General features: G+C 43.6%; 1 protein-coding gene across 1 annotated transcript; it reads right to left on the bottom strand.

Moving 5' to 3' along the window:
* Window positions 1-322: 322 nt before the first annotated feature.
* Window positions 323-12,754, bottom strand: sall1a (spalt-like transcription factor 1a). The gene is made up of 3 exons (XM_030082384.1): window positions 11,848-12,754; window positions 3,059-6,456; window positions 323-2,073 (listed from the first exon to the last, which is right to left on the bottom strand). The coding sequence occupies exons 1-3, from the start codon at window positions 11,918-11,920 to the stop codon at window positions 1,633-1,635; spliced, it is 3,912 nt and encodes a 1,303-aa protein (XP_029938244.1). The 5' UTR covers window positions 11,921-12,754; the 3' UTR covers window positions 323-1,632.
* Window positions 12,755-25,866: the final 13,112 nt, after the last annotated feature.

The following is a 25,866-nucleotide window of genomic DNA, read 5'->3' on the forward strand; positions in this document are numbered from 1 at the left end:
AAACTCCTGAAATCAGCAAGATTCCCGGGATTAACCATTAATCGGTCGTTTCAAGGATTGGCAACGAGGAATTATGACTTTAAAATTGCGATCATTTAAAATTAAAGAGCAGGAAAATTCACCCCATCAACACCCTGTTCCAGCCTACCAGCCTCATTGTGAAGAGGGCCACACAGACGATTTAGAAATAAGCATTGCTTTTAATATTTCTAAAGATTTTTAGTTTTTAGTGAAAAGGAAAAAAAATAAAGCACAAAAAAGTCAGTTAATTTTCTGTGGTGTGATTAAAAAGGGAGAAATGAAAGCACACAAACACACAATGTCTCTTTTGGAAAACTGATGTATTTGATTATTAGAGTAAAGAATTACAGTATCTTAGTTGTTAGTAGGTATTAAAGTGTAGAGAAACTGGACCCATAAAGATCTTCCAACTTTCCAAGAAAGTGCATGTAACAGTCCAAAGGTTGTCAAACCCAATATATATTTATATTTATAAAAACACTATCATTTTGTCCCCTGGCGGCCTGTGATGGACTTCTCCTTCTCCTGTGAGTTTTATATGTACATTTTTCTTTGTGAGGGAGTTCGTATTTCCACATCTGAACGTATTTACAGAAGATTCGACACAGAACGTTTGCACTTGATGTCAGTGAGGATGCTGGGACATAGCAGCAATGTGGAAATCCAGCTGAGAAACTATAGAAGAATCCTTCTCACTCGATTGGTTCGCTGTTTCCCAAGGGAAAAATAAAACAGGAAGTAGGCCAGACCCAATGTTTCCCCTTTTAGTAACTGTCTTGCTTTCAACAATACCAAAAATACAAGCAACAAAGAAAAAGAAAAAAAAAAAAAAAGAGAGATTGAAGGGGAAAAAATATGGAAGTAAACAAAAAAGTAGAAAGTACAATACAACAGAGACTGTAACAACAAAACAAGTTAACACTAAAGAAAACTCTGAAATGTAACAAACTTCAAAGTTTTGTCTTCCTTAAATAAGATAAAAGGTAAATAACAATTTGAAAAAAAAAAAAACAACACCAAAAAAAGGAACTACACCGCATCTTTTTGTCCCTTGCCTGAAATTCATTGTTTTGTCTTGATGAAGGGAGGTGTATGGGGGAGGGAGGGGGCATGAACATACAGATGTTAGACCATCTACAGAAGATCAGTGTACATTATTTACAGCAAGTCTGTTTGCTTATTACAGGGCTAATGCATCACATGAACATAGACAGTTCGGTTATAGCTACTACAGACAGAAAATAACTTAATGCCAAGGTAAGGTCATCTAACCAGATACTCTACGTTTCAAAAGCACATTTTTAAGCACCCATACATACCCATTCTGGCTTTAAAATAAACAAAACCTAACTGTTAATGCTTCCACTTGGTTTCAAGCAAGGTTATAATCACTAATAAATAAGCTCCTTAAAACTATAACATGTACATTGTACAAAAAAAGCAACTTGTCTTCACACTCGTGTTCGTAAAGATTCAATGGCGAGCAAAGCAATTCAGTTGATTTTGTCCCTGTCCTGTTCTCTTCCTTCTTCGCTGCGTGTGTCAACATATGTGTACAGTCTGCCTGGAGGCAACTCGTCAAGTCTGTGTCCAGTGCCGAGGACGTGCGCTCTAATTAGTGACGATTTCTTTATTGTCCTCCATGAAGCGCGTGAACCGGAAGTGAGCCCCATTCTCTGTGTTGGCCATTTTCTCCAGACCAGCCAGAGCGGCGTTGGGCTCTGTGCTGTGTAGCTTGTCCAGGCTGCCCGTCAGGCCGCCTATGGGAGAGCTGCCCCCGTTTCCTAAACTGCCCGACATGGGTGGGATGCCTCCGTTCTGAATGACAGAGATTTCGTTCGTCTTCATGGCCAGCCCATTGGAAAAGGCCGCAGCGTACTGGTTCCAGAAGCTGGCCGGGTCCCCGTTGCTCGCCCTCGACGCCATGTCTTTCTGGAAGATCTCAGGAAACTTGACGGGGTTTGTGCCGAGGAAGGCCATCGGCCCATCGACAGAGAGCCTGCGGCCACGTCTGGCGGGTGCGCTGTTCCACATGTGTGTGCCCATGTGAACCTAGACACACGAAGAGGGAGGGAGGGAGGGAGGGAGAGAGAGAGAGAGAGAGAGAGAGAGAGAGAGAGAGAGACAAAACAATGAGTGGGATGAAAATTAGTGATGTTTACAAACTTGGCCACAAGAACTGCACATGAGATGATGCAATGGAAAAAATAATAATAATGCTCAACTGTGAATTAAAATAGCTTCACACCCTGCGTGCAGTGAACCAGTGAGCTGTTTGTGCTGTGAGAGGTACCAACACAGTGTAAACATCCTATTTTGGCAAGAATGATACATGCTGTTTAACTGTAATTCACTCATCCCAGAACAGGACAACGGGGCGGGGGCAAAAATTAGCCTGTCCAGTTTCACTCCAGCTAGCATTATAAGAGACAAATCCCCTCTGCTCCTATCTTTTTAGGATAAAGACACCGTCATTCATGATTGTTAAAATCTACAAAAGTCTAATTCTACTGTATTTTATGTGCAATAATTTACAAGACGTTTTCAAAAAGAAGTCTTAACTGGAAACATACAGATTCAGGAAAAAACATCAAGCTATCAAGAATTCAAAACAGTATTTATGATAACATGGTAAAGATGGTTTTACAATAATTCATAAGTTTCAGTAGATCATTGAATGGGTTTTTCTTAATGATTTAGGTCTGTGACATATTTCTAAGATTGTCTTGTGGAAAAACACTGAGTTCATAGTGATTGCCTCTGACAATCTTGTGCGCCGAATCATTCTTAGCTGATCGCATGCTGGAATTTCTCCCCAGTAATCATATTAGTTGCGTGATTCAGCCTTTCCACTAGGGTAATTTTTCTCACAAAGCTCTTTCTTTCATTAATTATACAACATTACCACCTCTTGATTCTTAATGCTCTGACATGCCGTATAAAAACTAAATAGCAGCCTCGAGACTCATTTTTCATTAACATTCTCACGCACAAACTTTTAGAAAACCAACAGCTTTCTGGGTGTTTTGACATTTACCTTGAGGTTTCCTTTGGTGGTAAAAGCTCGACCACAGATGCTGCAGGCGAAGGGTTTCTCCCCTGTGTGGGTTCTCTCATGGATCTGCAGGGCACTGGAAGAAGAGAAGCATTTCCCGCAGGTGTTGCAGAAGTGCTGCTTGGGTGTCCTGCGTGGCGGGGCAGCAGAAAGCACCGGGGAAGTGGAGGCGGAGGAGGTGACCAGGCCAGGGGGCACATCCTTGCTCTCCGGGTGGAGGCCATGGAGGAAGCCATTGACCTCGGGTTTAAGAGAGCCAACAGACAACAGGGAAGGGGTTGGGCTGGAGGACAGGCTGGTGTTTGATGGCTCAAAGAGCTGTGAGGGCAGGTCTCTCATTTGATGGGTGAGCATGTGCTGCTTGAGATTTCCTTTGGTGGAGAAACCTCTGTTGCATGCCGTGCAAATAAATGGTCGTTCTTTGGTATGGCTTCGATAGTGAATGTCCAAGGCACTCTGACAAGCAAAGGTCTTCCCACAGATGTCGCAAGATGTGTTCTTGATGGTGCTACGCTCTCGGAAGGGGAATATCATGCCCAGAGAATCCTTTGAGGGATTGACAGATGTAAGGTCCAGCGCCCCGATGTTGGAAGGGTGGGAGTGCAGAAGGCTTACACCACTCTGGTCCAAGCTTAAGGCCCTCTGCTGCCTTTCTTCGAGGCTTGGGGATTTACGGAGTTGTGGCTGCATGCTTGTGGGGGATGGCGCCTGCATGGAGGAGGTAGATTCTGACACAGCTGGACTCCCCGCACTTTGGCTTTCAACATCCCCTCCGAGAGATGAGGAGTCATTGGTGAGGCAGTCTCCCTCAACTAAGCCATTTGCAGTAGCCTTGCTGCATTGGAGGTCCTCCATTTCATTATTGTGATCATGATATTGACTGTTCTTCTCTTGCCCCTCATGGCTGGCTGTTTCGAGGGGAGCAGGGGAGTTACACAGACTGTCATGTGAAGCATCAGCTGACCTTGGTGTGTCTGGCACGCTGCTGTCTGGGCCCTCTTCCATTCCTTCCACATTGTCATCGGAGAAGTTGTCCAAATCATCAAAATTTCTCTCCTCAAATGAACCAGTGTCAGAGGCCATAGACTCTGGGTAACTCTCTGGCAGGGGGGTGTTGGGGATCTGTCCGCCCATGTGCATACGAATATGCTGCTGAAGAACCACAGCATTTGTGAACTTTTTCTGACAAATCGGGCAGGAGTGTTGCACTCTAAGAGGAGGCATTGCTCTGTGTACGCTGTAGTGGGTCTTAAGATTTCCCTTGGTGGTAAATGCTCTGCCACAGATTTTACATTTGAAAGGCCTCTCCCCAGTGTGAGTGCGATAGTGCATTTTCAGAGCACTTTGGCAGCTCAACACTCGATGGCAGATGACACATTCATTGGGGTCAGTCACCTTTCTATCAATGTTCTCCACAAGCTGTTGTAGTTTGGAGGTTTCTGAGCCCTGAAGAGGATCCAGGATGCCTCCAAAAGGGAACTTAGCCTTAAATTGATCAGACATGAGAGGCATGAGTGGGTTGGTCATCATGGGTGGGCTGTTGGATGTTGTATACTCAGCAGTACTCTCAGAAGCAGAGCTCATATTTGTCATGAAGCCTGAGGAGTGGCTGCCTTCTTCAGTTTTTCCATTTGAGGTAGGCAAAGTTGCACCTTCGCCCTCTGCTGACACTCCATCATTACTTTTTGCGGAAGGCTCGGCAGCACCTGAGTCACTCTTTGCAGTAACAGAAGGGCTAGTTATGGCTATCGAATGATCTTCTTTCTTAATGAAATGTGGCAGGTTCGGCATGGTTGGTGGCAGCAGCATGCCAACTGACGACGTCAGAGTAGGCAGTACTGGTTTGCTGTCCAGCCAGCTGGTGACAGGTTTCTCTGGGGGCATTGACATGCCATAGGGAATGCCAGTACTAGTTGGTATGTTGTCTAAATGCTCAGGAACAGGGTATGGGTTCATTTGGATGTGTGGATACTTTTCTTTATGACGCTGAAAATGCACCTTCAGGTTACCACGAGTCGAGAAGCGGTTGCCACAGATATTACACTTGTATGGCCTTTCGCCAGTGTGAGAACGCAGGTGTATTTGCAAGGCACTGTCACTCCCAAACACCTTGCCACAAAACCTGCACTTATGCTTGAAGAAAGCTTCGTCGGAGCTACTCTTATGCTCAAATGAAGTGACATTTGGCGGCTTGCCTTTCCTCTGCTGGGCCAAAGCTGCTAAAGAGTTGAGGTCCTCTACAGTGGTGCCAACATTAGGCAAAGAGCTGGAAAACAAGGGGTTTCCAGGTGGGGGCTGAGGTAGAAGGGGATTTACTGCAGAGCTTAGCAAGCTACCTATTCCAAATGCTGGCGTTGATGACTTAGCTAGTGAGGAGTTGCTTAGCTGAGAGTGAAGGCTACTCATATGGCCTGGCCTCTTGTCAGTGGACTGTGAATTGACTGTTGATGGCCCTAGTGTGGTGATGCTCTGAGATGTCTCACTGCTGCTTGGGTTGGACTGAGGTAGCTGCGCTGCTGCAGCCAGCTGCTTGAGGCTGCTAATACTGGCTGACTGACTAGCCAGGTTCTGCGCTAGGCCTGCGGCTGCAGCCAGCTGTTGGGAGAGATGAGAGCTAAGTGTGGTCAGAGGGCTGGCAGCAGGCCCCATTGTGCCTGGAGCAGTAGTTGGGGGCACCTGCATTTCTGGGGACTGGGAAGCCAGCAGCAGTATCTGATGACGAATCTGCTCAATAAGCTGCAGCTGGTGGATCTGTTGCTGTTGCAGGGCTAGGAGCTGCTCCATTAGGGCTGGCACTGCCACCCTGGGGCCTCCAGTAGAACGGGTCTCTTGAGAGAACTGGGCCACAGCCACTTTGGTGCTCTGCAGATTTTCAATTATGACATTGCTGTTGATCATGGAGAAGTTCCCCAGTTCAGTGAGGTTACTGAGCTGAGGTAGGGAGGCAGAGGTTGCTGAAGTACCTACTGCAGGGCCAGAAGTGCCCCTGCCAATGTGGCTGCTCACTGTATTGATGGGACTCCCGCTCTCTGTGTGGCTGCCTTCCTCTTCATGACCGCTGCTCATTCCAGAAACATCTACGTCCATGGATTCTTCTTTTTCAAGAGCGTTAGGCTCTAAAAGGTCACTGCACTCTGTTTGATCAGTGTTGTTAGCTGTGTCATTCATCTGGTCATCGGGATTATGTGGAGATCCAGGCGAGAATGTTCCGGCAGGGGAGGCGGGATTCTCATTAACTATCAGAACTAACTGATTCTTAGTGCAATTCTTCTGGTGCTCTTCAAGTTCTGATAGTTCAAAGAACTCAGCACAACATCTGCTGCAGACATGGGCGTCAGACTCCTTGCAGGGGGGGTCTTCAGAGCAAAGTTCTGTGTCCCCTGAAAAAGAGGAAACAGAGGATTAGCGATTAGAAATGTCTTGCAGCTGAAGAAGCAGCTTTATCTCCTCAAATTCCATTGTTGTTAATCTTAAGTTAATCAGTTTTACACTTATCCTTTTGATGTGTTCACAAAAACAACGATTGAAAGGCAACAATAAGCCAGTAGAAATGAGAAAAGGCCTCATTCAATGCAGAGGCTTCTGAAACATGATAAGAGGGGATACAAAATCAATGAGAACTACTCAAATATTGCTTAAAAGTGATCTTTCAAGATGTACATCTGGGTTTCATCAGCCTGACCAAAGGTAATCATTTTCTCCAGATAATCCATCAAAATATAGAATAGAGTGAAGTGAGGACATTGGGCCTTAATGAAATTTCATAGAAGGGCATTGATTTCCTATATTCCATGCCCTTCAAAGTCGGCTTGTCCACTCGGCGTAAATCAAGCATTTGAAGGACTTATTAGACTTTCAATTTGCTGTCAACTTTGCTCATTTTCAGCCAACTATGGGCATCTTGGACAGGTTATCTATGTCACTAAACTAATTTGTATCCACTCAGCCTGCAATCACAGTGAGACATGAACAACCAAGCCTGTGGCACCCAGACTGCTGCATGCACACAGTTAAGACAACCAAGCCGAATAAATAAAAAAAAGAAAAACAAACGAATCGAGATGGAAACAGTTTCAAAGTAAAGTGCTAATGTAATTCAGAACCAAAATGATTAGCTGTGATTTAAATGTTTAGATGAAGAATTAACATATTTTCTTTTCACAACAGTGTTGAGCAACTCCGATCCCAAAACGGCCACTGAAAGAGATATCATCGGGACAAACGCAGAATGAAAGACAATGGAGGAAAAACTCAGTGGAAACTACAGAGCAGGGTGGTACAATGGAATGAAGGCATCAAAACTTCTCAAAAACTGACAAAACTGGATGCACCAGCTTCCAGGACAAACAACACAAGCACGGTAACTTCTCTGAATTAAAGTTCCAAATTAGCGACCACCTTTCAAATGAATAGAAAATCTGTTTTTTTAACTTTCTGTTTTCATAAACAGCAAAAAAGCAAGTGGACACCCTGCCCCCAGAACCACCGCTGTGCTCCAGACTTTCCTTATTCACTTCCCTCTTTGTCACACTAAAATCTCACTATTTAACATACACGTTGATTTACAAATTGCATTTCTTTATGAATCCCTTTCATTGTGTTTCTGGCCCCTCAACACTTTCATCAGGGCCAAGAATTCATTTGCAAATGAAACCCAGAGAAGTGCAGCCCTGCCCCACAGAGAGACAGGATGCCTTCCCATTGTTCGCGCAGCATGGGAGCGGTGGGGATCGTCGGCGCAGCCTGGCCCTGCTCATCTCAGCCGACTCAAAGCAGATCCTGTTTAATTCAGGGATTATCTCCCTCAATGTTTCTCCGCTCAGAGACATCAGATAACGCAAAGTTGCCATGACAGTAAACCCTGGCCCTCACACCACCAAACCACGCAAACAGGGAAGACTCAACTTTAATGATAACTTTTCATGTTAACCCCCCCCCCAACCTCCCTCCATCCCTCCCCCCCGCCCGCCTGCCTGCCTGCTCGCTGAGCTTCAAATTTGAAAAAAAAAAAAAAAAAAAAAAAAAAAAAGTGTTTGATTCATAGTGTGAAAAAGATCAAATAAAACACCTTTCCCTTTTTTCTCAAGGCTGACTGTACAGGAATAAGTGTGAAGAAAATTCAATCATATGACAGTGAGAGGGACGGAAAAACAACAACTTTTGTCTCACTAAGGCGCAGAGTTATTCATAAATAAAATATGTGTGTTTGCACTTATGCCTGTGAGCACAAAAAACAAGACACGAAAGATGTGAAGCAACAGCACAAATTAAAATTGAATTAATTCTGCAATTAATTCAAACGTACACTGTAGTAATAGATAGTGGTTGAATTTAATTAAAACAATTCCCAGATAAATATTTTACAGTAGGAGTACTGTGAAAAATCCCTAAAATAATTTTAATAACTGTATAATTAACACGGAAATATAGTAATATCAAAGTTATAGAAAGACTTTTAAATAATGAAAAAAAAAGAACTACAAATAAATGTAACTTATTAGCCTGAAAATTATGAAATCTTATGTTGTCCGAAAGTGGTGCAAAAACATTTTCATCAAAACTGCATCATAGCACAGGCCGGTGTCATCCTCCACAACGCCATCTCAAGTTTGTAGTGAGAGAGCAAAAAAAAGAAGAAAAAAAAGAAGAAAGATAAAAATTAAAATATATATTTCCCATGCAGATGCAAATTCGTTTTATCAATAACATCAGTGTTTACAAGGCCACTAAGCTGCCCTTCAAGCTCTGTAACACAATGCCTTTACTTCACTTGTTGAGGGAAAGAAATGCTCAAAAGTGAATCAATGCATCGCTTCCAATCCACTGTCCACATAAGAGTAGTATACAAACAGCGCAGATGCTAGCATTAGGCTTAAATCCCAAAATAGCAAGGATTAACATCGAATTAAAATTAAGATAAAGTCAAGCCGGTATGAAGGAGTCTGGAAAACTTCTGTAGAGTCTATCAAAAGCACAATGTAGGCAGTGCACAGGGAAAAGACAAAAGGGCAGAGCGAGAGGACAGAGAGTCCCGGAGAGGTTGACCGGCGTCTGATCGAGAGGCAGGAAAGTGAAGATTAGTTGAAAAAGTTGACCGAGAGATTCAAAAGTTCCTACATTATTTTTTGGCAGGGGGGGCCTCTGTGAGCCTCTTGACACTTGTAACTTCAGGAGGGTTTCTGCTCACACCGTCTTCCAGCCCTCAGGACTCATCCCACCGAACGCTAGATGGGGTTCCACTAAAACGCCGCCGCGGTCCAGGACAAAACTCAAATCTCAGAAGCTCTGCCCCGGTGACATGCTTAAAGCTTGAGGGGAGGGAAGAAAGGCAAAGCGAGTCCTTCGGGCTACACCTAGACTCGCACCACATAAACACTGGCCAAATGACAAGCGGCTGCACTCTTGTGTTTGCGAGGGAACAACAGAGCATAAAGGGGGGGCTGCCCTGCCAATCTCCGCTCTAGGAGGGCCACTCTGGCAGGGCGTGAGGGGATGGCCGCAACATTGATAAGGCCTCGCAGTCACACACTGACACAAACGTTTGAGTGAAAAATGCCGAGGCCTTGCTGGGCCGCCCGCAGCTCTGATCAGCAGGGTCAATGGCGAGGCAGAGTGGAACACACTGAGCCCTGAACTCTGATCACCTCCACACAGAGGGACACAGGCAAAGGTTAAAACAGCTCAACATCCCACCCTCTGTGGCTCTCGCTCCGACCTCCCAGGAACCGTGGCCCTCAGCATCTCTCACACAAAGCTCCACACGACTCTGCGCTTCACTTCCGGCTCGCTACAGCTCTCCAGAAGACACTCAGCAAATTAATTTTGAACACCGCCTCAGTAAAATGCCACCCAAAACTTAGAGACAACAAGTCCCAATCGTTCACAAAAACACGCGCACACACACACACACACACACACACACTCAAGACTTCTGCAACGGTGTCACCATGTGTTGCACTTAAGTGAGAAATACACCGCTTTCTGCAGTCTGCAAGGTTCAGTGACAAATGTGACTCTACATTAATCCGTGTGTTTGGATTTAGAGAACAAAACAATTAAAAAAATCAAAATAGAATAAACAACTTGGATTTTTTATTCCTCACAAAGTTTTTAAAAATCAGATGACATGGGCCGAAAATATAATTTTCATGCATAATATTTTTCAGATGAGTGACTGTTTTCAGGCTGCAATAAACAACAAATACAGTTGAGGATTGTTACACAACTGCTGCATTTATAAGTAAAAACTAACTAGTCTTTGGACCTTGCCTAAAATAAGATGCTATTTAATATATACATATTAATGTAGTTCTTATTTCAAATATTTTAGGCAAATGAAATGATTAAAAAAAATTTTTTTTACTGTAAAATTTGATCACACTGCATTGAAGAACGAGATAGAAACGCCTCTATGTTAACTATTTCCCAAACACAGTGAATGGATAGATAAGTTATTTTCTTGGAGGTCAGTCCTTGATAGAAAAGTCGGTCAACTATGATTCACGCAACGTCCTCCAACAAAATTCTGTTGTTTAATTGTTTTCTAACACAACCCCCTGATGAGTTTTAGTTGTTAATTTTCAGAATATCATTTTTGCAGCTTCATAAATTTAGCAACTCACATTTAAACCGCAACTTCCGTGTTTTGGTGGCCTTTGAGCCTCACGATGCACATCTCGATGCCACTTTGTACAAACTTGTCACCTTTTAGTCACAGCGTTACCGATAAAAGCAAACATCTTCAGAAATATATTATTTTTTTCTAAAACTAACATTACTCATGAGTTTCTCCTGTATAAAAGTGGGTAAGTAGAAACGAGAATGCCTATTTTACCCATCCTTGATTTACTCATAAAATAGTTTTCGCCGATGAAGACAAATTAAAACAACCAGGGTTATAACTGTATCTGTGTCCGTTCGTGTGTGTGTGTTTCAATCAATGAAGCCATACTTTTATTTACGGTTTGTGTCAGTGTAAAAGATAGGTAAACAGCGGTGATTGTTTGGGGATCTGCAAAACATGTTTGTTCGTTGACGCACTTTGGAGCGGTTTTATTTATAATACGACACAGCAGCAAAGCACGCAAATGTGGGATCAAGTCACGAATTTCACAGAAGAGGGACGAGACAGAGAGAGAGAGAGAGAGAGGAAAAAGAGGTTTCGCTTCACATCGTTGGACTGGAGCGGGCAGGAAAAGCGGGGATTTCTGCGTCCCGGACGCAGTAAAAGTTGGGAGCAGCGGGCAGGAGCGACACGGTGGTCCGCGTCGACGCACCGAGAGCAGCCGCTGATCGCGAAAACACGCCGGCTGCTCAGCACGGACGACTTTCGGACTCATTTTCCACACGATTGTGACTAAAGTTTAACTCAAGATGGAATTTAAAAAAAAAAGAAAAGAATAAAACTAACTTTTCATACACAGGCGCACCAGGAGCGCAAAAAGAAATCCATCCTTTAGTGTCGTTAACTTAACCTGAAGCATTATCTAAAACTTCAGCCTTGAACACGACTTTATTTCTAAAAGTCATTCTAGACTATATTTTCACTCAAATCAAGCAAATTTAATAAAAGTCTTGAAGCTTTTGTGTGAAGTCTCAGACTTCGAACGTGAAGTTAAAGTGATTCCTACAGAAACGCGCAAAAACTAAAAACTTGAAACTCAAATCAAAGTTAAAGATGTTCGGCTGTGGGACTTACTGGGGAAATAAAACTCAGGAAAAAGTGTGAGAAATGCTCGGCGCTGGGATAAAAAGAGGTTACTTGGACTCACCATTGTGCTCCGATAAAGGCAGATGAGGGTCGGATTGGAAGTGTTGCGGCTTCGCTTGTTTCCTCCGCGACATGCTGGCTGGCACATCAGCAGGCAAAGAATAAAAAAATGACTACAAAACCCTCTCAAAAAATTACGTAAATCGAGCCCATCCACCGCGCATGTGCCCCGTTATGATTATCAATAATGCTCTGCGATTAATCATACGGAGGGCTTCTTTGAAAGGCGATTGGCACCTCGCCAGCCCCCCTCCTATTCAAATGAAGTCTCTTTAATCAATTAGCTCCTGATTTGCTGGGGACTCTTGTCTCTCTCTCAGCTCCCACCCAATGAGTTGATCCGTATGGGGAAGAAAGGCTGGGTTTTCCAAACTCCTTTTAGATACGGTTTAACCCCTTCTGTTAGCCAAGTCAAAGCTTATCTCGACCACTACAGGGGAATGTCAGCGTCTCCAGTCCGTGCCTGCGTGTATCTTTCAATCTCTCACATTGATCAAGCAGCGATCACAGTTTTGTCTCTTTTTCCTTTTTTTTTTCTCTCTCTCTCTCTCTCCTCCTCTCCCGTAGATGCGGACTGAAAACCTCCGAGATCTCCAGCCAACTTTCTTCTTTCGGCAAACCGGGTCCGCGCGTCCCTCCTGCGCTCTCGCGTCAGGATCGCTGCACTTCAGCTCTTGCCGTGTTGTTGCGCGCACCGTCACCGACTCTCTGGAGACTTTCAAACGAGGATCCCGGTGCGCCAAAACGCGCCGCCTCGCGCGAGCATGTTCCGCGTGTGAACGGCACCGGCACGCGCTCCCAAAAGTCCACGGCGCGATCCGACGTCCCAATCAGTTTCATTTGATTATTATTAGTCGGTTGAGGGGTTAGTTAACTGACACGTTTTCATCACACTGCGCGTTCTGCGAATAAACAAACTTTGAGGGCCCGTGCGGCACTGGGACAAATGTGGAGCCCGGCCCATCCCGGATCTGATTGGTCACCGTTCTATTCAGTCACTCCACCATTCACCTCCACCTCCTCCCTCCTCCCCTCCCTCTCTCTCCCTCTCTCTCTCTCCTTCTCCCTCTCTCGCTCTCTGATTGCGCGCAGCACATCCAAACGCTTTGTGCGCGCCGGGATGATCAGTGGTGAAGACAGCGGAATGACAGCAGTCTGTTAATCTGGATGAAAATAAATAAAGCTTTTAATTTCTTTCCAAAACATTTTTTTTTACCCAATAGCTCCTCGCCCCACGCCACGAGGACTGTCCAAACTTTCAGTTCGATAATTCACCAATAAGAAAAATTAAAACTTATTTATATTCATATCACATACAATCGGTTTTTTTAAGATTAAAAAGCGATCGCTTTACTTTTTAAAGGTTTTTTAAAAGACTTATTGATACGTTTGTGTTTGTACAAGGGCTGCATTTTCAAAACAGTGAAACATTATCTAAATATTTCTACACAGCGTATGAAAATTGTCTCTACTGAGCCTGCAAGAAATTACGGAGCATCATTATTATTATTATTATTATTATTATTATTATTATCATCGTGAATAATGCGCTAAGAGAGGTGCGCCTTTTGGCTGGGATGTTTTAAGAGGGCAAGAGGTCCCCCAGGAGCTCCATGTGAGTCGCTGAGTCGAGTAGATTTATTACCTGAAAAAGATAAACGAAGCTCTCAGTCGGTCTGATTTTGAGAAATGAAGATAATAATGTTACTATAGGTGATGCCTCGGATGCCATTATTTTTCACTGAATATTTAAAGAGCAGCTGCGGGCTAGATGGATCTGGTCCTCTCTTGTGTCAGCTATCTTTTAGTTTCGACTAGCCTTACTATTTACTTATTCATGAAAAAAGGAAAGAGCAAGGGGGAAAATCAAATACCTCTGATGGCCCTGAGTGATCTGCTTTATCAATGCGTTATGGCAAAATAATTAAACAACGCATATATATTTTTAAACGGTAACATATTTTTGGGAGTATTGATAGATGTCTGAGGTGTATATATTAAAAAAAAAAACAAACAAACAAAAAAAAAACTGGCAGTTCAAATCGAAATGTGAGCTGTGAGTAACAAACTCAAACAGCAAATGATCGTTAATAGCGGGAGGGCAAATGTGTGTGTGTGTGTATGTGTATGTGTGTGTATGCGCCGTTGAAAAGCCCATGCAATTATGTGCACCAAACTTGAAATTGCAGGGAGAGGAAAAAGGGGTCTGCAATATTGTAATGTCCCGGGCGGGAAAATCAATGGGCAGTTAATTGATGTGAGTGTTGGTGTGAGATTGTAAACAGGGTGATTTGCAGCCCAGCCGAGCGGGAGACGTTTTAAATGGGATTCAGTCGGGACGGTGAGGATACAGTGTTAACAGTGGAGGGGCTGGGGAAGTTTGACAGCACTCAAAAAGTTTCAATCCTTCACTTGAAATGGTTCCCGCCACGAGCCCTGCCTCAATTTTTTCAGGATAGAATATTCCCAATAATATCTATCGATTAAAAATACAAAATCTGAACAACCAGAGAAAAAAAATAAGTAGGATTACAGACATTTTCTGGGGATCTTTTTTTACTAATGATTAATATTTTATTTTTAAAAAAAAAAGGATTAAAAAATAAGCCAAGACAATCCAGAACTGACATTATCTAAGCAGTTGTTGGCCATCAGAATGATCATTTCTGTCTAAAGTGACGGAACTCTGATGCGCATAAAAAGTGCGCATTAGTCCGTTACGCACGATCAATGGCAGTGCGCGCGGCGTGAGAGACAGACAGGGTCCGGCCCGCGGAGCCATCACTCACTATTATCACCGACACGTCCAGATCGATCATACAGCGCAGCAACAGCGCGCGTTTGTCCGCATAATGCGATGGTTAACGCGGGGGATCTCCTAAACACGGAGCGGTTACTGATCCTCACTCAGTGGAGTTGGAAGCAGAGACAAGGCCCCCCCCCCCCCCCCCCCCCCCCAAACACACACACACACACACACACACACACACACACACACACACGGTGTGTGACACAGTATTCAACACGTGGTGGGCTGCTATTCACGGTCCTGCTCCCTGCTCGATGAGATGCACAAAGAATTACAACTAGCTGGATCAGGCCTTCATCTAGGTCAGCTGTGCCTGTGTGCGCTTCACAAAGATGCACTATGGATATCAGTGTGTGTAAGTGGATCCCCTGTACTGCTCTTTACACACCACAGCTGAGATGTGTTCCTTTTAACAGGAGTTCAAGAATCTCTGAAATATATTTACTTATTTTGGGGGGAAAAGCTTCCTTACATGTGGATTAAATGGCAGAAATGTGTCTTTTCGCAGTCAACATTCCGGTTGGATTTATTTTATTAAATGAAGGTGAAGTATTTCAGTGACATCCTGACTGATGTTATTTAACAGTATGTGCTGAAGCTGTTGACCCCCATCACTCCCAACACAAATATCAAGAAGTGCACGGCCTTATTAATGGCACACTGACGTCTTTCAAAAGGATTAGGAGCTTGATTAAAGGGATTGTTGTAAGCTGGCCTCATGCTCAAAGAAATAAAGAAATAAGGCCACATTTTCCTTGTATCAAGTCACGCAGTGTCACTGTACGAGTCTTAATGACGCTGCGGCTGCTGCAGGAAAACATATTGAACTATTCTGAATTTCTAAATTGCAGGTAAGTCATTTTTTCTACATTGGTTCTTGTGTTTGAATCACATCTTTAAGAAAATCCTTTGCTGGTTTTCCTCGTTGACGCCTTCCTGTGTAACAGACACTACATGTATTTGAAGAATGGAGGTGAAATGAATCAGTCCTGTATATAATCAGATCGCAGGATTTAGAGGTCTGCTTCGCCACTAAAGAAATCCCACTGAAAAATCGCCTGCATTAAAATTCAGTACCTGCAACAGCAGAGAATAGCCTCCATTAATTAAGAGATCAAACCCTTTCTATTGTCCTCCCACAGCCCTGCCACCACTTGTCCCGCAGATTGTCTTCCCCCCATTGTGCCCCCTGACAACTTCCTGCAGCATCGCCCCATATCAATGGGCCGTGTTTGTTTTTACATTATCTCAGCTGCGGTTACAGACACCCCCTTTCAATCCCGTCCTGTTCCAGGGAGAACAAGCAAACATTCAAGGGTGTCACGGAGGTGCCGGAGGTCACGGGCACATCACATGCACGCATGCACGCGCGCACGCACGCACGCATGCCATGTATGTTACTTTGCATGTAGTACAGTCATCTCCCATGCAAAACTGGAGTAAGTGTGTGTGTGTGAGTGTGTGTGTGTGTGATGTTCAGGTACATATGTACAGATGTCAAGCATGTGATTAAACCTCTCAGTTACTGGAGAGAGACGAAACTCCCAGCAGCATCTCCCTCACTGTCAAACAGAATAAACTCAAACAAAAATCCACCTCCGGTTGTAGAATTTGCAAAGTCTCATATTTCTGTTTTACAAAATATAATCTAAAGCTTTTAAAAGTCCAATTGTATTTTAGATTTTATTATTAATAATAATAATGATAATAATAATAATAATAATAATAATAAATAATAATAACCTATTTGGACAGGCGATTGCTGAGATGCTTAGTGAATGATTGATGAGGACTGATATAGATATAAATAATATTTCAAAAGCTTCCATTATGAAAAACAGAAGAAAAAATGGTCGTACTTGTTACACTAAATGTATTAATGATTATTCTGTTTTTATTGCTATTAGGAATTGCTGCCAGCCTCCACTCTTCTTTCCATCTCTTTTTCTCAGATGAAAATTTCTGTGAAATTCTAAAACTTTTTTTTTCAAATAAATCAATCGATGAATACTAAAAACTGACAGTTACTGGCAAACGGAAACAAGGTAAAGATTTGCATTAAATTATAAATCTTTAAATAACATGATGTCAAATAGGAGCCATAACTGTGAAAATACAGTAAATATCAACAGTAAGGGTAAAGCAAGAAAATGTGACAATTTGATAAAAGCTCTGGATGTTTCAGAGTGATTTGCTAACTTAAAAATAAATGTTATTCAAATATCACCCGGCACCAAATGAATAATAATAAATTTAATTCTAAATAGGAAAACACTCAAATTACGAGGTGATGCTTTTTACCAAACTGAAACGCACAACGTCCTGTTTACTGCTGCTAACTTCAGTTGATATAATAACTACTGAAACGGAGTATATTAGATCACAGTAATCATTAAAAAACAAGTGATAACCAGAAGGTCTCACACCAATTACAGTTAATTCCCAGATGCAATCCATAATTTTAAAGACTACATATGAACATAAATGAATAACTTGCAATCTGCTTCTCATGGAATCATTCTGATTCTGATAATTATAAAAGACTTCATGAGAAATTACTCAAATATAATTCTTTTCTAAGAAAACACAATATGGAAGTACAGGTGAATGGGTAAATTCACCCATCACTTTACTTTAATACGTTTTTAAAACGTACTTTTTGCCTCTTCCTGTTGATCAAATACGACCAAGTCACAGATCCAATCATTAAACACTGCAGCTGTTATGAGACACTTTCTCATGTTGCTATCTAATTAAACAGTACTCGCTTGGGCTGCATTAAGAGGAAACGCCATGGCACCGAGCGACCACCAAGGCACTGACTGCAGCTCCTTGGTCTTCTTGAAAAACACAGCCTGCTTTCATATGACATTGACAAATGATATTTGGATGCTTAGGTGGTTAGATGTTTCACAGAACAGAGCCGGATTACGCTGACACACATCACTAAAGACTGCAGGCCAGAGAGGAACCAAACACTGCAGACATCTTGAAGAGATTACAGACATCACCCCCTGAAAGCTCAGTGTTTATGTATTTTTAAGAACCTGGAAGCAAAACTAAAAATTACCCATCGAATTATCCCGACGCTACTTCTCACGCTCGTAAACACGGAACGTACGGAATACACACATGGCGACGCCTGCGTCACGGCCCGTGACCGCAGGAGAGGGCGGCGCGCAGGTGACCGCCGTGCCAGCAGACGCGGCACGTAAAGCAAGGAGAAACACACACGTCCTTACAGTAAACACACCCACGGAACGCTGAGGCGTATCAAGTGGTTTATTCGCCAGCGACTCTGGGCACAAGATGTTTATCAACTGCCGCCAGACAGCTGTGCTCGTCGGCCAGCAGTTAACTGCGTCTCAGACAGCCCCTTATTGCTATTGATAGTTAGCATCAGTGTCCTGGCTGAGAAATGGGGCTGCTATGTGCAAACACAAGCTATTGATCTCCAGCCTGTCCCTGACTGGCCTGCGGCTACAGGAGGGATGGGAGGCGCAGGCTGGGTGGAGCCTGCGCCACCGTGCCCAGACTCCCCGTCTGGCACCTGAGAGGACGCCACTGGAGGGGCCGCTGCACACCCCGAACCCGAAGGCTCTGCTCCTTAAACTGGAAACATCACGTTTCCTCATGAGAGCAAGCAAAACATGAGAATTCTGAAAAAGCTTCGCGTCAGCTGGAAAAACAAGAAGATCCAAAGACGAGTTTGTTATTTTACGTGATCCTGCACTGTGAACATTGTTCAGGGAATTATTCCAATCTGAATTTTCATATTATCAACAAAAATCTGTTGAATGAATTTCTGAAGCTCATCAGATCATGTTTGCCGGCAGACATAACTAACACATCATGGATCATTCTTTAAAATATCTGAGAAATGGAAAAAAAAAATGGAGGTCAGAGTGTGATTGGAGGACTCTCTTTTAGTGATATGAAAATAAAAACACCTTTATTTGGTAAAATGTCTCATTCTCCGACAGTGAATCCTACACATATAAACACAGTGTGTCAGTTTTCAGAAGCACAGTGAGGGAAGATTTTTTGGCACCTAACAGGCCGGACAGCAGTGCAGTGACACTCAGAAATGTTTTAGATGTGGTAACAGGTTTCTCAAAGTATTTCTTTCTTTACCTACACCAGGCTCAGTAGACACAATTTTGTCCAATTTTACACTTTACTAAACACTTTATTTCATCTCAGTGGACTATTTCTATCTGAGAATGGCAGACTTGTCAGGCAGTTTCATCCTTCACACACAGATCCATGCACATGCGTTGCACAGCTAATTTACTGTATTTCATTAGCTCATAATTGTTAGTTTGGAAGTAAATTTTAGCAAAAAGGCTCCGGCCCAAAAAAAAGGTGGGGGACTCAAACAATAATATAATCTCAAAGTCAGTTTTTTTGCTGCTTCAGTAACTTAACATGTTATACAAAGTTATGAAGTATTTCAAGCATCACTTTCTGTCCTTTCAGCACTCACCTCATCCTCTTCCTGTTATGAATCATTATTATTCTTTTTTTCATTTGTGGATAAAATGACTTAAGTATCTGGATTACTGTGCTCGACTGCAGCCGTCAAAGCACCGGGCTGCTGGCGGGGCAGTACATGAACCGGCCACTCCAGCAGGCCCCCTGCTCCCAGATATGCCTCCGCCACACACCCCTGCGAAGAGAGCAGCGCTAAAGATGACGCCTGCCTATCCTTCACTGCTCTTTAAAACGAGGACAAACTCACATTTGACTGGGCTGAGGTTTCAGCGGTTGAGAGATCGTCAATCTGTTGAGGACGAGCGGCGTGCGGGCTCGATGTGAGGTCCTCTGGCGTGTTTACGTGTGTCTTCTTCAGCGCCCTGTGACCACACCAGTGAAAGAAAAGAGAAAATCCCAAATGTGTTTGGATGCTTTTGCAGACTGTGTTTTTTAGCAACCCAGGCAACCACAACACAGAGGTACATGTGGTAGAGGCTGGAGAGGGGAGGAGAGGTGAAACCTGCCTGGAGGTGAAGGGGGAGGGCCTGTCATTCTTTATTTACCCCACTTGTGGAAGTCTAGTCAGATACGGGACATCAGAAGTGGCGAAAAGACAACCCCGGGGGGGTAAACCTCAGTGAAGTTCCAGCTCTGCCACCACTGCTACTCTTGTTCCACCTCGCTCCCTCTTTCATGACCATATTTGCCAAAGTGGACACTAAAAGTTCTTCGGTAACTACCCGAACTGTCATCGCCATCTTAACAAGCTCGCAGCCAAAAGTAAAAACAAGAAAAAAAAAAAAAAATGCGCGCGCATTGTTGCCAAATACTTCAAAGGCAGACACTTCAGCGTCCCCACTTGTGCGTCTTTGTTTGTGTCCGTATGCTAAAATCAAACGGCCCCTCCGCCGCGCTCTTAGCTCATTTAGGCTGCACGTCAGGCAGAATGGCAATCAGACGCTCTCATCAAACCGCACCGGCCCTTTACTCTGCCTCCTGCCTCTTGGCTCATCTTGTTTAGCGGGTTGCTGCTTTTTAAACTCCCATCTAAACGTGTTGGTGAGTGGAGGTGGCGGAGGGGGTAGGGGAGGGGGGGGGGGGGGGGGGGGGCACGGCATGGATCCTCCTTACCTTTTTCACGAGGCCGTCAGAGATCCTCCCTCCAGCTTTGATGATGCTACAGCAGAAACCAAGGGAAACACTTTCTGGAGATCCAGATATGAAAGAAGACAAACTACGTCTCACATCTGCCAACGACACTACAGGTAGGACTGTGTGTCCTGACACACACACACACACACACACACACACACACACAGACAGACACACACACACACACACTCACACTCACACAGGAGTCTTTTCAAAGAAGTTTGCTTTTTTTATTACTTCCTTTCCCATTCAGCGGCCTCCCCACTTTTCCAGAGTGCCCTGGGTGTGCGCTGAAAGAGCTGTGCTTATTATGAGCTCCGGGCTCTCCAAACCCAGCTTTGTTTTGTCCAGATAACTCTCTCTCCCTCTCTCTCTCTCTCTTTAATATTCACAGTAAGACTCCTGGCTCTCCCAGGACGGCTGTTTTCCCGGTTTTCTCCCCCGCTAACAGCCAAGTGTGGCCCCTGTGAGTGTAAACATGCAGCAGGGAGGGACATCTCCTGACAAACATCTCCAGGGATGTGCCACCCTGCCCCGTGTCATTCATTCTCCTACCTGGCACTAAAGCTGAACTGTTAACACCAGTGTGCGAGCGCCCGAGCCCTAAAGGACTGCCAGCGGCTTTTACACGCCTGCTTTCACCTGCACTCGCAACCACAAGCGCATTTACTCTTCACACTTGAAGGGGACACGGTATTTGGAGTGCATCATTCAGTGTTTGCGTGTCTCAACAAATCTATAAATGGAGAGTTATCTGTGACATTTCACACATATAAGAGAGAATACTTTTGGATTGGAATCAGGATCATTCAATTGTTGCTTCCACTTCAGTCTGCCTTCAAGGAGGTGAGATATCATTTCTGCTCAGGTTTTGCTCTTTTATCAACCTGCTTTCAAAAAGAACTGCAGATTGACGTTGTGTGTCCTAACATAAGTACTGTCGAGAATGATAATAAAATGCATTAAATGTAGGATTTCATAGGTTTGTGAAAAAAAAATCCTTCATTTTAAAATCTTTATATATCACACTGAAATTGATAGAAAACATAGTTTGCTATTATTTTATGATAGTATTTAAGTCAGACAACTACATGCACAGAGTGACTCCTGCATAGAAGCAACACTGTATCAGTTGTCTGTAATTTAACTGAGTAGAGGTAAAGCTCCTCATTACTTCGACTAGAATACCTCACTGCATGCAGCCATCTTCAAAGCTGCCCAAGTGGACTGATCTAAAGTAGACTGGTTGCTCATAAAATCTTCTTTAGAAAAAACTCAAAACTACGAGCTCTGAAGCAACTGAAAAGCAGCACAAATATAGATAAACAGGAGATCATGGGGCCTGGTCAAACCTTCAGTGAAACACTGAAACACTTGTCTCAGTGTGGACAGGTAATCATCTGGAGGACACAGAAATGACAGTCCATACATGTAAAAAGTCAAACTGACACAAGAATGAGACGTTTGAACAAACAAATTGAATGAGAGCTACTGGGTTGCATGTGATTCCCGGTTTGCACGGATAAAATTAGAAAAAATTAGAAAAATCAGGGCCCACATTATGTTTGATTACCTTCTCATGTCACACTTAATCAGCTTTTACATACGCCTGGCTCTGCTGCTTCACACTTCCACTCCTGGTGGCCTTATGTGTCAGTGTGCTCTGTCAACATGAGTGGTGAACGCGTCATTGTGACAAATGCCTCCACATTAATTGCGTTTGGCAGCAAAGGTGATTCTCACATGGACTTTAACGTCTTCCGCCGCCGCTCTTTTGTTTAACCAGGTGGATGCCGCCGGAGCTACGGCATCTCCGGAGAGAGTGGCACCCACGGCAGAAAACCGCCACGGCCCTGCAGCCAGGTATCTGTCCGTGGTAGCACAACTCTTAGCAAACAGCATGAATAAGGAGCAGAGCCTATATTTAAACAGAAGCCGGCTCCAAACATTGATAAGGCAGCACACTCGCGTGGCAGTCAGACCCCTGGTGATGTTAACAGCACTCTGCTATTATCGCAGGTGTGATCGCTCACCAGCCCACAACCACATTTACATCTTAATTACCCGCCTAATCAATGGGGTTGCACTTTGACTTCATTTGTGACATTCATGAAACCTCATTTAAGATGTAAGAATAGGCCATCGTAAGTATTGGAGGAAAGAGAAAAGCACCTATTTTCAATACAGGATACAAAGGAGTTGAATGAAAAAAGAGAGGTAAGAGCTACTGAATCCTCGCCGGCATGATCGCAGAGCTCTGAGCGGAAGACAAAGTGAGCGCCGGGAGATATTCATGATAATTGCGCACTCCTCCCGAAATGACAAAGCAAATTGGTGAGACGTGCAGCGTATGACAGAAAACGGATGGCTCGCGCGACTTGAGCCCGGTGATTTAAATGGCAAGTGATTGAACAACAAACTCGCATTAAGACCTTATTGATGAGTTCAGTGTTTCATTTGGGATCGATAAGACGATTGGTAGAGGCTGAAGCCAATATGTGCGGTGGGGAGAGACTGCAGGGCGGAGAGATGAGAGGGTATTGAACCGCTCCGCTGCAGAATGGAGGAGACGCCGGGATTTGTTTATCCAAAGGGAGGCCTTGGAGGAAAATTCTTGCAGAATCCAGGATGGTGGACAGCTGCTGGGGTTTATCTGCTGCGGTAGCAGGATATCATCATACGCGCTCTCAGATTATGTGAGCAAACAGTGTTTCTTAATCAGCTTGAAACAATGATGGCAGCTGACAACATGATCTAAATCCGGAGCGGTGAGAAAAACAAAAATAGAAACGAGGATCCGACTAAATATGTGATGAATCAAGATGTTTATTGTGGGGGAATAAACAGTGTGAAATGGTGCGATGTGATCACCAGCCTAATGATCCTCAATCAATAACCAGTTTGATGGCTGCCTGTACAAAGTCACACGGTATGCTACACTGCAGCTGCTGAGCATGGGAAGAGAGAAGCACAAACAGAGAAGGAAACGCCAGACAGATTAAAGTTCAAAGCCACCAGTTACTTTCAAACATATGTTTTTGGGCTTTGGATGGAAACCTCCCCATCCCCACACAGTCACAGAGAAAACATGCAAACTACACATAGCAAGGCCCCCAAAAACTTGAATTAATCAACACAAAACCATGTGGGGGAAACATTTCAATTGAAATTGAGACTTTAGACTAAGTTCTGAAATGAGCTTGGACTTCAAATCTTCACAGATTTTCAAATATGGTCGTGTGAGGCTCGTGCCAAATTACAAGTACTTGATGCTGAAAGGCTTTTTTGTGAAGCTAGTCGTAAAGTTGTAAAGTAGGCTGTAATATAAATCTAAAAAAGAAAAAAAAGAAATACGTCCCTTTTAAACGTGAGAGATTCACATTTCGCTTCAGCATTCTTGCAGAAAACAAGAATTTTTTCGGTCGATTCTGAATTCAAACCCGGTTGAGCCCGATCCACCGCCGCTGGTTGGAGACTCGCTACTGTAAAAGCCGCGGCGTATCTCAGCTGTGTCATCGCTCTCCTCCCACCGTGTGACAGATGACACCAACAATGAACATTTCATCTTCAGCCGCAGCCACGAGCTCCTATGAGACAGAGATGAAGCACGCGGCGCCAGATGAATTACGGCGCGGTGATTTATCATGACGGGCCAATAGGAAAAATACAAATGAACAATTAGCAAATTTAGCCTTAATTAACCGCTCGCAGACAAAAGATGAGCTTGTAGAGCATGTGTGAACATGGCTCGAACCAGCCGCAGAGCAAGGGTAATCTTCAAGCAGTTTGTAGAATATTACTGTGTTAATTAGGGCTAATTGAATAATTTCCCTCACTGCTGCTGATTATGCATGTCAAACACAGAGGGGCTATCTTGATTAAGCATAATGTTCAGGGTGGAGGACTCGATGCTGATGAGGCTGAAATTCCTACACAGAGGGAACAGATTTTTTTTTTATGTTGAAAATAAAAAGGGAAATAAATAATGAATAATAAAATTCAATTATTCTTAGTCATTAAAAACTGTAAATATAAAAAAAAAAATGCACTTCTGTATTTATGTTAATGGTCTTTGCCGAGCGTGTGTGTATTTGTGTGTGTGTGTGTTTTTGAACCATACTTGTGTCACATGGGCTCAGTTGTTCACTGACCACCTGATTTTGAGAAAACTTTGTTTCCCACCACGTCTCCTCATGAGTGAAAATGCAATTTAGCAGCCAATACAATGCTGTACGAGACCCGGACGACACAGAACCCTCATCTCTGCACCGGCTACAGAATTAGGACCCACAAGATCTTCGTTAATACGACGCACGTACGCGTGCACGCTCACACAAAGACACAACCAAAACAAATTAGGACATATCTCATAATTCAATGTCACTAAATCCAATTGCAATCAGGAAAACTCAATTTGTCTGCCGAGCCCCGGGAAATAATAGACGGACTTGAGGAGAAGTTCTAAAAATATGAAGTGTTGGTAAACAAAGCATTTTTCTGTTTTTACATTGTGTAAATATATAGAATTGCAGAACATCCTGACTCAGTCCACCTACAGCGAGGGGCACATGAAAATGTTTGTGGCTTTAAGAATAGAAAGGTAAATTAAAGTGGAGACAGAACCTAATTAAATCGTAAGAGTGAGGTGAAGAGTTGAACTGGAGGAAAAGTGAACTCATAAGCTGCCTTTCCTGTAAAATACAGAGAACAGAATTTCATATATCATATATTTCCTAATGTGGCTTTGTGTGCATTTCCTCAGTGTGTGCACGTGTACGTGTGCGTGTGTGTATGTGTGTCTGCTGCAGAGGAATAGGTTGATGCCATCATCCAGGCAGTTGGCAGCAAAATATCTGGTTAACAAATGATGATGCGAGTACATGGGCTCATAAGCCTATAAATCAGACTCCCCCCTACAAATTAATAGAGTTCACAGTTGACGGCTGAGGAGGGAAATCGTAAATTATGTTTGGCATGTGAAAATGGCACGACAACTGGAGAGACGACCTGTCACCTCGTTTCCTCCTGAATCCTGTTCTCCTTAATTACACATCGGCTTTCAAAACAAAAGAGGAGTTCATAGAATCATCGATTCAAGAAACAGAATTAAAACTTTTCAAATAATTACAACTTTTTTTTAATTTGATATTTTCCGAGGTGCCTTCCTCATACCGCATGCTATCTGAAGTCCGCACATCTGCTTCGCATTACTTACGACTGTGAGAAAAAGGCAGCGGCTGGCTTATTGTTCAGTGGAATGAGGATGACATGAAAGACGGAGGAGGGAAAAGTCACTGAAACGGAGGAAAAAGAATAAAAAGAGACAACAGCAAAACAAGGGAGAAAAGAAGGGGCGATGGTGGCGGGAGGGCTAAGTACCAGAGAGCGTGTCAATGTGGGGGGCTAATGGTGGGGGGACCAAGGTTGCAAGCAATTTCTCTTTGTTATCAAGTGAAATGACTCTGCAAATATGACAATAAATCACAGTGGAAATCAATCTGAGAGGAGGCGACTGTGAGCCACTGATAATGCATCAATCAATATTTAATGTTTAGACTTTAATTAATCCACAGGCGCCAAGCA

Source organism: Salarias fasciatus, chromosome 1, assembly GCF_902148845.1.
Source record: "Salarias fasciatus chromosome 1, fSalaFa1.1, whole genome shotgun sequence".
Lineage (NCBI taxonomy): Eukaryota > Metazoa > Chordata > Actinopteri > Blenniiformes > Blenniidae > Salarias > Salarias fasciatus.